Here is a 15,282-nt window from a genome sequence, read left to right on the forward strand (position 1 = left end):
CCAGGACCCCCTCTGCTCCCCAGAGGACCCCCTCTGCTCCCCAGGACCCCCAGGGCTGGCAGACAACTCAACATAGCCTTTCCCAAGAAAACAGCACCTCCCTGGGACAGAGCAGCAAAGCAGAGCTGGAGTTGTGGCCAGCTGCTAGGAGTTTTGGCTGATAAAAGGAAGCCTCTTCAGGGGTGCCGTCATCCTGGCTGCGGGGGGGAGGGCGGGTGACTCCCTTCGCTGCTAAACCAGCGCTGTCCCTTCCACGCTGGAGGACACGCCGCAGCCCTAGCTGCCGTCACCTTGCCAGGTTGGCCAGAGCAGCATCCTTCCAGGCAGAGAGATGACCCTTCCTAGCTCTCTGACCGTCAGTCCTGACCAAGAGACGAGGGTAGGCTTGACAGATTGACTCCCACCCCACCAGAACAACTCATGCTCTGGTTGGCAGATCCCAACCAACTCATCATGTTCTTCGCTGGCTTCCCCGCGGGAGCTGTTGGGCCAGATTTTTACCCTTAGCAAAGCCCAGAGCACCCTACTCAGCAAGCTAAGCCCTGCTGCAGGGGGACCATGAATGGATACTCTTAGCATCGTTAAGGGAAGATATAGGATGTGCCCTGCAGCAGGGGACCAGATTTGGGCCGCTCGGGGAAGATGCTAGAAGTGGAGACTTCCTGAAAGAACATTTTTGCTCTGGACTGTAAGTTTTCTGGAGCTTGGAGGTGTGGGAAGGTCAACCCAATGTTCCTGCTCTCCCCAGGCTGGACACACACCACCACGGCACCAGAGATGCTGCACAACATTCCTTTATGGAGATACAGTCTCAGGGGCGAGATGGTCCCTTCCCCAGTGGGGCTGGCAGCTCCTGCAGAGACCACAGAGGGGTGCATCAGGGACAGGGCTGAGCTGGCCTTCCCGGGCCCACACCACACCTGGGCTGTGACCATGGGGTCCCCGGCACAGCCCTGTCCCAGCCAGGATCCCGGCATCCCCAGGTCCCCCCTGCCACAAGGGCAGAGCCAGCTTCAGAGTGGGCATCATGCCAGCGCTGCCCAATGCAGGGGGCCCTCAGGGACTCCAGGGAGGCAGAAGAGTCCCCACCAGCGCCATCTCCAGGTGCTGCTCACCTCTTTCCCATCATAAGCTTCATTCACAAAGGTATCACTCTTGGGGGGAAGCTCTTCGTCCTCCTCATCTTCTTCCTCGGGGTCGCTCTCACGGTGGTACAGGGTCAGTGCTCGGGTGGAGGCAGTGCTAGAGGTCCTGGGGAGAAACGAGTATGCTGAGGGTGGCAGAGCCATCTCGTGGAGATGGGCTAGACCCCAAGGTCCTGCCACAGCCCCTGGCATTAGTCTGCTGGGGTGACCAGAAGTTTCCACACAACCCAGTTACCACTTTGTCCCAGGCCAGAGGGGCCCAGTCCCTCTCCCTATCCCAGCCCTAGGCAGGCCAGCCTCAGAGCTCACCTCCTCCTGCTGTCCCTCCTCCGCATGTAGGCCAGGGCCCCGACGGAGGCTGCGGTGACCAGCAGGAGCACGGCCACCCCCAGGGCGATGGGACCCGCCATGGGCTGCACCTCCGCCTCCTCACAGTAGTCACCGCGGTAGCCCAAGGCGCAGTGGCACGTCACCCGCCCAGCCTCGATGGCACATTCCCCCCGCAGGTTACACGTCTCACTGCTGCACGGCACAGCCCCCAGCACCTCCTCGGTGCTCGGGGGTACCAGGAAAGGCTCCCCATGCTCCCGGGGGCTGGGTGCTGCAGGTGGGCTGGGGCCGGGCTGCTGAGGACTGGGTGCAGCTGTGGGTAAGGTCGGTTTCTCCCCTCCCTCCACACGGGGCGTCCCGAAGGGTGCTGCCGTGGGGAGCCGTGTCTTCACCTCTGCAGAGGGGCCTGGAGGGATGTGCACAGCTCAGCGGATCCCCAGGTGGGACCACCTTTCCAAACTGGGCCAAACTAGGCAAGCCCCTCAGTGCCCAGCCAGGACCCTGCATGCCCCCATCTTGGGCAGGCACTCACAGTCCAGCTCATCGGAGCCATCTGCACAGTCAGGGCGCCCATCACAGGCCTGCTCTCTGGAGAAGCAACTCTGGAGGTCGTGGCAGGCTTGGAGCGGGGCCAGGCATGGTGGGGTTGGCACGCACTCTGCCTCGTGCACCAGGCGGTAGCCAGCTGAGCAGCGGCACAGCCGCCCCGTGGGGTTGGGCAGGCAGAGCTGGGCGCAGCCCCCATTGCGCTCCGCACAGCCGTTGGTGCCTGCTGGGACAGCGCAGGTTTGCAGGGTCTCTACAGGGAAGGACTCGGTGGCCCAGACCGCGCCATACTGACGCAGCTGCAGACCCACCTTCCTGCGAGAACTGGCTGTAAATCCTCATGGCCAGCAGCTCCTGCTCCATCGTGAACCACCAACTCTCGGCCCGCTCCAGCCGGCTGTGCCACACCTTGCTGGAGCCTGGAGACATGCCAGGGTCAGCACTTCCTCCCATCTTCTCCCATGAGGGTGCCCGGTATGGGAGATCAGGGTCCCACCACCTGCCTTTTACCCTAGGGGACAGCCTGTACCCCACAGGGACCAGCAGAGACCCCACCCCATGCTCTGGGAGAGCAGGACGGGGGTGCACTAAGCACAGCACCCAGCAGACAGGCTCACCGTTGGTTGAAGCTGTGGTCCAGAGCAGAAAGCCATCTCCAATGGCAAAGAGCAAGAGACCATGCAGCCCTTCCCGCACCACCTGGAAGTGGGAGCCGTCCAGCTCCATGCTGTTGATGGTTCCTCTCTCTGCAGGAGATGGACGTTAGAGGGCTCTGGGCTGCCCTGCGGGGGCGAGCCAGGCCATGCATGTCCTGCAGCCAAGGTGCCCCAGGTCAGCCCCACACTCACCACGGTCTGCCCAGTACAGCCGGGTACCAGCGCCTCCAAAGGTGAGGCCAACAGGAGCCCGGGCTCTCCTCCAGACCGTCCTGCGGCTGGTGCCGTCCATGGCCGCGCACTCCACCAGGGCCCCCGTCCCCCGGCTGCCCGCTGCCGTGACGAAGCACATGGTGGAGGCACGAGGGCACAGTGTCAGCCAGGCAGCTCCCTGCAGCCCCTTGCTGAGCAGCGTCAGGGCCCAGCGTCCCCCAGGAGCCGCCACACTGATGTGGGGCGGCTGCCCCCCGATCCAGTACAGGTTCCCACTCGGCCAGTCCAGGGCCAGGGACACCACTGTGTCCTCCACAGCCACTGCTCGCTTCCAGGACAGCCGGCCCGAATCCTTCAGGCGCAGCAGCCCGATGGAGCCACCCCCCACCTCCGCGAAGTACAGGCTCTTGTCCTTCACCGCGTAGTCAATGGCTGTCAACCGGCCCACCTTGGCCAAGGGAAGGGCTCGGTGTGGGGGCAGGCTTTGGGCTCCAGCCGTCTTGGGCAGGTCCTTCAGGTAGACCTGGGTGGGGAAAGGAGCTGGCAGTGCAATGCGGACCATCCATCTCCAGGTGTGGCAGCAGCTCGCCCGAAAGCAGCCAGGAGAGCAGACCCTGGGCCTGGCTCCAGGGGATGCAGGACGCTACCTGGGTCACGGCCGCTGGTGTCACCAGGAGGGCAAAGGCTGAATCGTGCAGGGGGAGGCAGGTGGTCTCATCAGCCGCCAGCGTCAGCCCAGCGGGGCACCGGCACTGCCCGGCGTGCCGGGCACTCAGCAGGCACAGGTGGGAGCAGCCACGCGCTGTGCACGGGTTGGGGGATGCTGGTCGCAGCGCTGGGTGCATCACCTGTGGGGAAGGGCAGGGTCAGCCCCATGGCCCAGCCAGTGCCCAGCAAAAGGGCTGGGCACGACCGGCATCATGCCGGGCTCCTGAGGCCTCGACGTGGCCTGACGTAGGGTAGCAAGGTGAGACAGAGAGGCTCCAAGAAAACCACAGACTCTTGACCACCGGGACATCTGCTCAAGGACCCCAAGGACGAGGCGGGGCAGCTCTGCACCCAGGGAATGGTAGGGCCACGCAGGCTGGGGGTGCCAGCTGAGCCCTGGGGCACCCCCAGGTACCTGGAGGCCATGAGGCTGCCCGCGTCGCTTTAGCAGTACAGTCCTGTTCTTGCCAGTGGCCTTGTCCACTCGCTGCACCGTCCACGCCTTCCTCTCTGACCAGTACAGCTCTCCCTCGCATATGGCTGCCGCGAAGGGGCTCTGGACCCAGCTCAGCTGCAGCACCTGGCGGAGAGACTATGATGAGCACTGGCTCTGACGTTTGACACAACCCAGTGCCTAAAGCCTCCCTGCACACACCTTCACACTGGTGCCATCCAGGTGTGCTGAGCCAACACTGCCCAGCTTCTCGTCCAGCCAGAAGATCCTCCAGGAGGGCAGATCGAGGGTCAGCGCGGTGGGCCAGCCCAGCCCCTGCGCCAGCAGTGTATGCCGACGGCTCCCGTCCATGGTGGCCTCCATCAGCCGTGGGTGGCTCCCCACCTCTGACCAGTACAGCAACCTGGGGGGAGGAGAGCGGTGCTGGCCCGTGGACCTGCCACAACGTCACCCCAGCCCTGGGGCAGCCCAGAGGGGCAGCGCAGCTTTTCCCATGCAGCCAGGGACACATTGCAGGTCCTGCCCAGGGTCAGGGCAGGTGCCCAGGCTCCTTCTTCCCCAGTTATACGGCTCCAACCGTGCCCAGGTGAGGCCTGGTGCCTGCCTCCATGGGGAAAATAGGCCAGGGCGGAGCTGGCAAGGAGACCCCTGGGTCCTCTCACCCCAGCCTTACCCTGCCAGAGGTTGGAGCACCAGGGAGTGAGGCCGGTCCAGGTCTCCATCCAGCACCACGGTGTACTCTGGGACCCCTCGCCAGGCAGCCCCCAGGCGGGTGGCCAGCACCCGCCCTGCCGCCCCGTCTGTCCAGTACAGGTTCCTCCCCACCCAGTCCACAGCGATGCAGTCTGATCGCACACCTGCAACACACCTGCCCAAGCCTCAGTGCCCAGGGAGTGACAGCCACACGTTCCTCCTCCGACAGGATGCTCCCCTCCCAGATCCCTGCCACCCCAGGGGCTCAGCCTCCTCCCAGCCCAGCTCCTGTCAACATCCCTCCACACAAGGGGACACAGCCTGGCACCCTGGAGGCTGCATGGCCGTGGAGACGGTCAGCCCTGCTCCCCTCACCTCGTCAGAGCCCACCTTTCACCAGCGTGCCCTTCTTGCCCGAGTCGAGGCCCTGCCAGCGGATGCTCTCCATGGCCAGGTCCACCCAGAAAACCTTCCTTTCCGCCGGGTCATAGTCGAGTGAGAAGATGACGCGCTCCTTGTCGGTAGCCAGCAGCACCTCCTCACGGCCGCTCCGCAGCCCGTAGGACAGCACCTCTGACTGCACAGCCACCAGCAACGTGGGCTCCGGTCCTGGGGCAACACAGAGCCCCCCAGGTCCCACTCACTGCCAGCAGCCCCACGATCCCAGCACACGTGGGCAAGTAGCACAGTGCTCTGGAGCACTGGAGCCAGCTGGGACCTGGCCCTACCACAAAAGTAAGCAGACCGTCCCCCGGGCTGTGGGCTGGCAAGTGGCAACTTACAGCCAAGCGTGGCCCGGGAGGCCACATGGCAGAGGGCCAGAGCCATTTGGGGGGACTGCAGAGCTCCCCATGGACAGCAGGTGCCCTGGGGCAGGTACCTGTCAGGTGTCCCCTGGAGTGCCCTGTGCTGCCTGGACACCCCTGGGCTCACCGGTGAGTTTGCAGATGTGGCCATCAGGCTCCAGCAGGTAGCCGGGCAGGCAGCCACAGCTGTAGGTCCCCAGGGCATTGAGGCAGATCTGGCTGCAGGCTCCCTCCCCCTGCTCCTTGCACTCGTCCACATCCATGCAGGACAGGCCGTCCTCAGCCAGCCGATAGCCTGGGGTGCACTGGCACCTCTGCGGGGAGAGGGGCTGTCAGCCCCATGTGTCCCCAGGAGACATGGGGCTCCCCCCACAACCGGCCCACAGCTCCCGGCACTCACTGGGCCTTGGGGTGAGGGGTAGCAGAGGTGAGAGCAGGGCAGCTGGCAGGGCGTGGAGCAGTTGCCTCCCTCGTCCGAGCCGTCCGCGCAGTCCCGCTGGCCATCGCACACCAAGGATGCGTTCAGACAGGTCCCCAGCCCACACGGGTACTCGTGGCTCTGGCAGGGAGCGGGATGGCCTGCCGGGGTCACAAGGGTGGAAGGATGTCCGGAGCCTCATCAGTCATCAGGCTTGCTCCCACAGGTGCACATGACAGCAATGTCCAGATGTCCAGCCTGGCTCCAGGCTGCTCAAACCCCGGGGGACACCAATCCCATGGGGACAACAGGCACTCAGGGCCTGGAGCCACCACGGATGAGGGGAACGCTGCCTTTCCCCTGGCAGCACAGACAGCCCAGGAGGCCCTCCCACCTCCCCTCGGTGCCAGCGCTCCCCAGACAGGACGCGGAGGGGAGAAGCGGGGCAGTGCTCACAGCCAGCCTCGTCGCTGCCGTCCACGCAGTCGCCCTCTCCATCGCAGCGCCAGGCATCGGGGAGGCACTCGCGGCTGCTGGAGCAGCCCCACTGCCGGTCCCCGCACAGCCTCTCCTCTCTGGGGCAGCCCTGCGAGAGCACGAGGTGAGCAGCACCGCCAGCTCCGGCACGGGGACGGGGACCCGCCGCGTCCCTGCCAGCACCACGCACCTGCTCATCCGTGCCATCCCTGCAGTCGGGGGTGCCGTCGCAGCGCCAGGCCTCCGGCACGCACTCCCCGCTGCGGGGGCACGCCAGCTCGCCCACGCGGCACAGCAGCGGCCGCGGCGCGGCACAGCCCTCCTCGTCTGAGCCGTCCCGGCAGTCGCGGTCACCGTCGCAGCGCAGGGCCGCGGCCACGCACTGCCCGCTCAGGCAGGGGAACTCAGTCGGGCTGCACTCCTTCGGCACTGCGAGCAGGGCTGGGACTAAGCGGGGGGCACCAGGCGGTCCCCATCCCACCGGGGTGGCTGTGGCACCCAGTGAGTTGGGGCAGCTCCGGCTGCTCCGCGGGGCGCCCCGGGCAGCGCATGCTCCCTGCAGCACCTGTAAGTGGGGGCGTGCGGCCCCTGGGGGCCCATCGCCCACCTTGCCCAGCCCTGGGGTCTCACCGCAGCCCTGCTCGTCAGCATGGTCCAGGCAGTCAGCGTGGCCATCGCACAGCCAGCTCTCGGGGATGCAGCGGGTGGCACCGTCGCAGCGCAGGGCGCAGTCCCGGGTGGGGCTCCAGCAGCCCACCTCGTCCGAGGCATCAGGGCACTGCAGCACCCCGTCGCAGCGCTCCCCAGGTCTCACGCACACAGCTCCACTCGAACAGCGGAAGGCCCCTGGGGGAACAAGGGACCGCGCTGAGCTGGGGGCAGGCAGATGGGGTGCCCAGACTCCCTGCCAGCCTTCCTGTCCTCCAGGTCCCCGGGAATGGCCCCACTCTACCAGGACAAGGTTTGGTCCTTCCTAGCCAGGGTGTTTCCAGCAGCCCCAGTCCTGGCCAAGGAGCCTGAAGCAGTCCCAGCTCAGCCACATCTAGGTCCCTCCAAGCAGTGGACAATCCTCCACATCCTCCATCCCTCCAACCCCACAAGGAAGCAACCAGAAGTCACAGAATCACAGAATGGTTGAGGTTGGAAGGGACCTCTGGAGATCATCTAGTCCAACCCCCCTGCTCAAGCAGGGCCATCTAGAGCATATTGCCCAGGATCCAGGCAGCTTTTGAATATCTCCAGCGAAGGAGACTCCACCACCTCTCTGGGCAACCTGTTCCAGTGCTCTGTCACCCTCACAGCAAAGAAGTTTGTCCTCATGTTCAGATGGGACTTCCTGGGGTTCAGTTTATGCCCGCTGCCTCTTGTCCTGTCGCTGGGCACCTCTGAGAAGAGCCTGGCCCCATCCTCTCGACACCCTCCCTTCAGATACTTGTACACATTGATCAGGTCACCTCTCAGTCGTCTCTTCTCCAGGCTCAACAGGCCCAGCTCTCTCAGACTTTCTTCATAGGAGGAGAGATGCTCCAGACCCCTAATCATCTTTGTAGCCCTGTCTGGCACAGGACCTAGACACAGACTTTCCCAATTCCCTTCCCTCCAACCTGCCCAGGAAGTATCCAGAAGTCCTGGCACAGGGCTGCCCAGCAACCCAGGTTGCAGGGAACAGCTCCTACCTGGGATGTCACAGAGCTCGGCACAGCCATCCTCATCGGAACCGTCCACACAGTCCTTCTCCCCATCACACACGTACTCTTGGGCCACGCATTCAGTGCCATCACGGCAGAGCACATGTGTGCGGGGACAGGACAGATGGGGGACAGGGGTTGAGGGGTGCACAGGGCTGGGTGGGGGTTTGAGGGTTGGGGGCACAACACGTGCAGGGCTGGTTATGCGCTGGGTGGTGGCAGTTGGCTGCATGGCAGAGGTCTTGTTTGGTGAAGACCGACTTGTGGTGGTGGTGGTGGCTGGCTGCGTAGGAGTGGTCTTCGTTGGCCGTGTAGGGGTAGTCTTGGTGGCTGTGGGCCGAGCAGTGAGCCAGGCGGTTGTAGTTGTCGGTGCGGGGACGATCTTGATTGGTGTGGGCCGGGGGGTGGTGGTGGTGGTGGTGGTGGCTGGCACAGAGGTAGTCTTGGTTAGTGTGGGCCGGGCGGTGGTAGTTGGTGTTATGGTAGTCTTTCTGGGTGGCACGTGAACAGGGATTGGCACAGTGGTAGTCTTGCTTGGTGCAAGCCTTGTGGTGGAGGTGGTAGGCCGAGCAGTACTGATGGTTGTGGTTGTCCTGGCACTGGTGGCCGCAGGCGGAGGGAGGGTCAGGGTGGACCCCTTGCTCGTTGGTGCTGGCAGAGGCACTGGTGCTGGAACAAAAGCCCACAGTTGGGGCTGCGCCCTGCCCGTGCTATAAGTACCCCCATAAATGCCCTGCGCAGACCCCCAATCCCGGCCCCCTGCCCCAATTCGAGGCAGCCTGGGCCGCCCAGCCACACCAAGGGCAGCACCGACACTGGACGTGGTGCCGCCATCGTGCTTACCAGCCTGCAGCTCTGCGTGCACAAAGGTCACCACTCCCTGCACATCCACCGCTGGCATGGAGAGCACGAGAGTCAGAGTTCTCCGGTCCCACAGCAGCAGAGCCGTCCCGTTCGTCGACACCAAGTAGGGCTCGAAGGCGGCCACGAGGCCGTGGGGCCAGCTGGGTGCCAGGGTGACTGCTTGCCGCTTGGCCAGACTCAGCGCTCGCAAGCCTGCAAGGCAGAGGGATGCTACTGCCCCAAGGCTCACAGACCCCCTTCTTGGCCCACCCTATTTCCCCTTACCCTGCCGCTACAGCAGGGAGGCCAGGGCAGAGGCCATCAGCACACTCATGGGTTCCACGGACTCCAACAGCGGCATTGGACCTCATTGCCCACCTTCTGCCCGGGTAGGGACCCACCATGCACAGGCTGGCCCCTCCAGCCTGTACAGTGACCACCTCTGCCCCCTGCTCCAGACCCCGTGAGGCTCACCCGAGGCTGAGCTCCAGAGCAAGCTGAAGGCCTTGCTGTCCATGGCTGCCGGCAGCTCTTCAGGCCATGTCTCATTCCAGGCATCCTGCGGCACGCCCCCGGCCAGGCTGAGCCGCTGCAGGGGCTTCCCCTGGGCCAGCCAGTACAGGGCACCCCGCTGCCAGTCCAGGAAGAGGTGCTGGATGCTGCTGCGGGCACGGTGCAGGATGCGAGGGGCCATGCCAGGCGCCCGGCTCACTCCGATGTCCTTCCGGTTGCACGCAAGCCAGTACAGGTCCCCCGAGCGGATGTCCACACGGGCAGAGCAAACTGTGGCAGCAGGCAGGTGAACAGTTATGGGGTTGTCCTGCAGCCCTGCTTCCCCACCGTGGGTCCCCCTTGCCCCTGCACCCAGGAGATCTCCATGCCCCAAGAAGCATCTCGGGGCATCACCAGGAAAACTTGCATGCCCTAAGGCCCCTTCTCCGTTGCTCTGCGGGGTCTCACCTGGCAGCCCGGTCGAGATGGCCTCTCTCCTCCCCGGGTGCCCCACTACACGCAGCAGCGTCCCACTGTCATCTGTCCCATAGAGCACCGACCTCTGCCAGTCCACATCCTGCAGGTGGAGGGCCTCCAGCCACTTCTGCACCAGCTGGCTGCGGGCCCCGGGGCCCACCTGCACCAGGGAGATGGCCTTCCCTTCCGCGTACGCGATGGACAGCTCTGCGGGGGACAGGGCAGTGTGTGAACAAAGCCCCAGGGGTGCCGGGAAGACCCTGCAGCCGGGGGAGCCAAGGGGGGCTGCCCAGACACCAGGTCACCTGCCATGGGGACAAGGGGTTGCCAGATCCCACGCAGCCCCAACCTCGCCTCTCCCAGGCTCCCCGGGTGCAGACAGCACCTGCTCACACCTCGCCCAGGCCAAGGGTGTCGCAGCAGAGGGTACAGCTCTCAGCACAAGCAGGGGCTGTCCTGTGCCCCCAGGCCAGCCCCAAATCCCGGGAGCCCCGTGGTCCCCTCACCCTGCATGCAGGGCGCTTCCTAAGCTGGGCCACATCTCTGACCTGCAGGGCCGGGTCCCCTGGCACGGACCAGGGCCAAGAAGTAACAAGCAGTGTCCACGCGTGCTAGGGACTCGGTCCCGCGGGCTTCTGCACAGCTGCACTGGGCCCCTGGAGGGACGTACCCTGCCCCGCCACCCCCACTCACCTGCGCACTTGCCCGAGGGCAGGAGGAAGAGCCCCTCCGGACAGGCGCACTGGTAGCCCTGAGGGTGCACGGGGGACAGGAGGCAGAGGTGGCTGCACAAGCCCGGAGCGCACGCGGCTGTGTCCCCTGGGAGCAAGGAGGCATTGGGAGCTCGGGCAGCCCTGACCGCCGGGCCTCCCCCCATCCCCAGGAGCACAGGCTGGACGCCAGCCGGCTGCCCTCAAGCAGTAGCAGGCTGCGGGGCTGGAAGGATCAGTGCCACCCCAGGCCGTGGGGCTCAGTACCCTTCCTGTGGGTCCGCACGTGCCCCTCCAGCACGGCCCCACAGGGGAGCTCTCGCCACGGGACTGGGAGGGCTACCACCACTTGGAGCCCCCCGGGGGGAGCAGGCAGGGGTGCTGCCAGCCCCCCCGCCGGGGCGGATGCTCAGCCCGGTACTCACGGGGAGGTTGCCGCAGGGCGTGCAGCACAGTGAAAGCTGAGACGGGGGCGCGGAGCAGCACCGCCTGCTCCCGGGGGGCAGCCTGGGTGGCCGACACCAGCTCCGCGCCGTCGGCCCAGAAGAACCGGCTCTCGAACACGGCCAGGCCCAGCGGCTCCGCGTGGCTCCGCAGGACAGCAGGGAAGGAGTGGCGCCCGCTGCCGTCCACCTGCAGCGTCTCGATGGACTAGGGACAGGCCAGGGCGCAGTGACTACACGGCACCCCTCTGCCGCAGGTCCCAAAGCGGGGCACCCCCCCCGCTCCCGAGCCAGGGACTCGTGTGCAGTGCACCGTGCCCTACACTACCTCCTTGTACTCGCTGATCCAGTAGAGCCTGCCCGCTGCGTGGTCCAGGCTCAGCCCCACCGGCTCCTCCATGGACACCACGGTGAGCTCCCGCCGGTCCGAGCCGTCCATGCCGGCCGCAGCGATGACCGTCCGGCCCCTCTGCCCGCGGTTCACCCAGTACAGGGACCTGGTGGCAGGCACTAAGCACCAGCCCCGGCGGGGCTGACGCGGCCCCCTGCATCCTCCCCGCGGCCCCATCCCTCCCGGGGCCGGCCACCATCAGCACCAGCGCCGCCCGCCCAGGCGCGCGGGGGCAGAGCGTCCCTCACCTCGCGGCCGGGTGCACCGTCAGCTGCTCGGGGGCTACATCCTTGCCCAGCACCGTCACGTAGCCCCGACCGTCGCCCAGCCCGGCGCGGACGGCGGCGGGGTGGCTGCTGGCCCAGTACAGCTGCCCCGTGAACCAGTCCACGGCGATGCTGTTCACCTGCCCGGCATCTGCGGAGGTGGCGCGTTGAGTCCGCGCGAGGTCCCACCACCTTTGCCACAGCTTTCGCCCAGCCCAGCTGCGGCACCCACCTGGGTAGAGGGGCTGAGCATCCTTCCTGGGCGGGCGAACGCAGAGCTCGCCCTCCTCCGTGAGCCAGTAGTAGGTTTCCCGCAGCAGGTCGTAGGCCAGGGCGCGGGGCTCGGTCTCGGTGGCCAGCAAGGGCCGGTAGGCTTGGGTCCGCACGTCCAAGAGAGCCAGGTCCTGCCCCACGGCCACGAGGAGCTGCGTCGCGTTGTCTGCCGGGGCAAGGGGCCGTAAGCCGCAGGGCCGGGGCCGGCTCGGCACGCTGCCCGACCCCTCGCGCCGTCGGCACCTACCCGCCACCTCGCAGGCGGTGCCGTGCCGCAGCGCGTAGCCCTCGAGGCAGGCGCAGCGGAAGGCGCCCGGCGTGTTGCTGCACAGCTGGCTGCAGGGGCCGTAGGGCAGGGAGCACTCGTCCACGTCTGCGGGGACAGGCGCTGACGGGAGCCGGCGGCAGCACCGCCGCCGGCTCCCCGGCACCACCGACCGCCCCGACCCGACACCACCTCAACTTGCCCCGTACCGGCGCAGCTCTGCCCGTCGGCTTGCAGCACCCAGCCGGCCCCGCAGGAGCACCGCACGCCCCAGTGCGTGTCGGTGCACGTCTCGGCGCAGCCGCCGTTGCGCACGAAGCAGCTCCGGCCTGTGGGGACACGGCGGAGGGGTGAAGGGGAAGCGGGGGCCGGGGGGCTGGGAGACCTCCGCGCCCCTGCCCGGCCGCCGGCTCACCGCACGTGCTGGGCTCGTCCGTGCCGTCCAGGCAGTCGTCCTCGTCGTTGCACATCAAGGACTCCAGGATACACTTGCCCTCGTCACAGCGCGCCATGCCGGAGGGGCAGGGGGCTGGGGCACGCGCAGCTCCCATCAGGAGGGGAGATTTGGGGACCCCCAGCCCACCCCCGAGGTCACCGGGGACCCCGGACAGGTCTCAGCCCCGCGGCTCACCACAGACGTCTTCGTCGGAGGAGTCGCCGCAGTCGTCGACCCCGTTGCACTTCCACTCGGCCATGACGCACACCCTGTTCCTGCACTGCCACTGCCCCGGCAGGCAGGGCTGCAGGGGACAGCCCTCCTCGTCCCAGCCGTCCTCGCAGTCCCGGTGCCGGTCGCACAGCTCCCAGTGCGGGATGCAGTGATGGGTGCCCGGACACTGCACCTTCTTCGGCCCGCACACTGCGGGGCACAGAGCGGCGCTCGCAACCCGCCCCGCGGCTGCCCCCACCGGCCCCCTCGTCCCCGGCCCCTCGCCACGTACCGCAGTCGCGCTCGTCGGAGCCGTCAAGGCAGTCGGCAGCGCCGTCGCAACGCCAGCTGCCGGAAACGCACCGGCCGTCGTCGCACTGCCACGCGTGGGGGTCTCCGCCGCAGGCGGCATCTGTGGGGACAGCCCACGGTGGCGGGGACCTGCCGCCCCCCCCCTCCAAGCCCAGCTGCAAGGGGGACCCTCGGCGGGGCAGCCCCGCTGCCGAGCCCCACTCACCGCACTGCTCGTCCGTCCCGTCAGGGCACTGCCGCTCCCCGTCGCAGAGCCAGGGCACGGGGATGCAGCGGGCCCCACAGGCGGCCTGGCGCGAGGCTGCGCACGCGGGACCGCCGGCGGGGGCTGCGGGAGAAAGCAGCCGCCCTGCAGCGCGGAGCCTGCCTCCAGCCGGGCAAGCCCCGTGCACGCCCGTGTGCCGAAAGCGCCAGGGCTCAGCTGGGCGCCGCAGCGACAGCCGTGGCCCTGCGCCTGGTGGGATGTGGCCGGGGGGGGCGGGAGGGGGGGGGTCCTGGCACGGCCCTGCAGAGTGGGGAGCTGGCTCCAGCTAGGAGCACCCCAGGATCTCCTGTGGGATGGGAGGGGGGGAGGACAGGGTCCTCTCTGGTCCCCTCAGGGGAGGGGGGGGCAGGTGCACTCAAAACGCCCTTGGTAGGAGGACAGGACCCCCAGGGGTGGGGACCACCACCCTCTGCTCTCAAGGGGGAAAAAATACCTTTGGGGGCAGGGAACCCCCCCCATCCCATTGCTGGGGCAGAGACCCCCTCACATCCCCTCAGGGGAGAGGACAAGACTCCCCAAGGGAAAGGACCCCCACACCCCACTGAAGGGGCCAGGGACTCCCCAAGGGACAGGGACCCCCTCTAGCCCCTCAGGGGCAGGGGGAAGAGCCCCCCCCCCCAAAAGCGAAGGGACCCACGCAGCCAATGGGAGAGACAGGGACCCCCCTCCCCCTAATCCTTGGGGTGGGCAGGGACACCCCAGTGGCGAGAAACCCCCACATCCCATTGTTGGGGGTGGGGGAGAGCAGGGACACCCCCCATCCCCTGGGGCGGGCAGGGAATTTCCCAGGGGGCAGCGATGCCCTATATCCCCTCGGGGGGGGGAGGGGAAGGGACCCCCCCCCAAACCCCTTCGCGAGGGGGGGGGGGGGAAAGGAAGGACTCCCTAGAGGGAAGGGACACCCCAGTCACAACCCTCCCCCCCCCCATAGCCGCCCCTCGCCCCCCCCCCCCCCCCAGCTCACGGGCGCGGCGGGTCCCAGCCCCGACGGCGGTGGCCCCAGTGCCGGAGCCGACCAGCAGCTGGAGGAGGAGGAGGAGGAGGAAGAGGAGCGGCGGGGGGCGGCCCATGGCGGCGGGGCGGGGGGGGTGGGGTGGGGGGGGGGAGCGCGGCACCGCCGCCGCCTTTATGGGCGCCGGTATCAGCCGGGGCCGGTGGTGGGAGTGGGAACCGGGGCGCCCGGCGCGCTGCTCCCGTTATGCGGCGGGGCCGAGCGTGGGAGCGCCGCGACAGCCTTGAAAACGGGGGGGGGGGCCAGAGCACGAAAACACGGCTCTCCACCCCCCCCCCCCCCACACACACACACCGAAAGCAGCCGGGCCGTTGTTGGCCATCGGAGACGCAGCGACCTTGGGAGCTGGGAAAAAGTCGCTGGAGCACAACAAAGAGAGGAAAAGCAGCAGCTACAGGGAGGGGAAAAAAAAAAAAAAAAACACATCACAGTGGGGCAACAGGATAAGGCACCTGCTGTGGCCTGGGAAAGGACCCCCCCCCCCCCCCCAAGCAGGCACCAAAGCGCAGCCAGAGCCCAAGGACTACGGAGATGTGAGCAGCGCCTAAAAAGACAAGATCACCCCAGCACCGTAGAGGGGCTCACGGGGCACCCCACGACATCGAACGTATGCTGCCAGCATGCCGCAAGACCCCCAGGTCCTGCGGGGCTCTGCGGCCGGCCTGCCAGCTAGCTGTCTGGTGGGTCGGGTAGCCCGGAGAGGTGGCACGTGGAGGTGCCCCAGCCCACGACGCGGCAACCGTTCGTCCC

General features: G+C 67.2%; 1 protein-coding gene across 1 annotated transcript; it reads right to left on the minus strand.

The window, feature by feature from the left end:
- Positions 1 to 779: 779 nt before the first annotated feature.
- LOC104149877 (low-density lipoprotein receptor-related protein 2) lies at positions 780 to 15,154 on the minus strand. The gene is made up of 33 exons (XM_068941002.1): positions 15,118 to 15,154; positions 13,461 to 13,583; positions 13,236 to 13,355; positions 12,926 to 13,153; positions 12,710 to 12,823; positions 12,504 to 12,623; positions 12,277 to 12,402; positions 11,989 to 12,195; positions 11,739 to 11,907; positions 11,428 to 11,596; positions 11,082 to 11,307; positions 10,640 to 10,765; positions 9,938 to 10,153; positions 9,452 to 9,760; positions 8,978 to 9,190; positions 8,123 to 8,803; positions 7,077 to 7,292; positions 6,637 to 6,875; positions 6,426 to 6,555; positions 5,952 to 6,130; positions 5,679 to 5,865; positions 5,136 to 5,354; positions 4,726 to 4,909; positions 4,254 to 4,455; positions 4,014 to 4,178; positions 3,538 to 3,738; positions 2,870 to 3,413; positions 2,639 to 2,767; positions 2,333 to 2,440; positions 2,008 to 2,244; positions 1,455 to 1,881; positions 1,116 to 1,251; positions 780 to 853 (listed from the first exon to the last, which is right to left on the minus strand). The coding sequence occupies exons 1-33, from the start codon at positions 15,152 to 15,154 to the stop codon at positions 812 to 814; spliced, it is 6,729 nt and encodes a 2,242-aa protein (XP_068797103.1). The 3' UTR covers positions 780 to 811.
- Between the last annotated feature and the right edge of the window lie 128 nt (positions 15,155 to 15,282).

This window comes from Struthio camelus, chromosome 4, assembly GCF_040807025.1.
Source record: "Struthio camelus isolate bStrCam1 chromosome 4, bStrCam1.hap1, whole genome shotgun sequence".
NCBI lineage: Eukaryota > Metazoa > Chordata > Aves > Struthioniformes > Struthionidae > Struthio > Struthio camelus.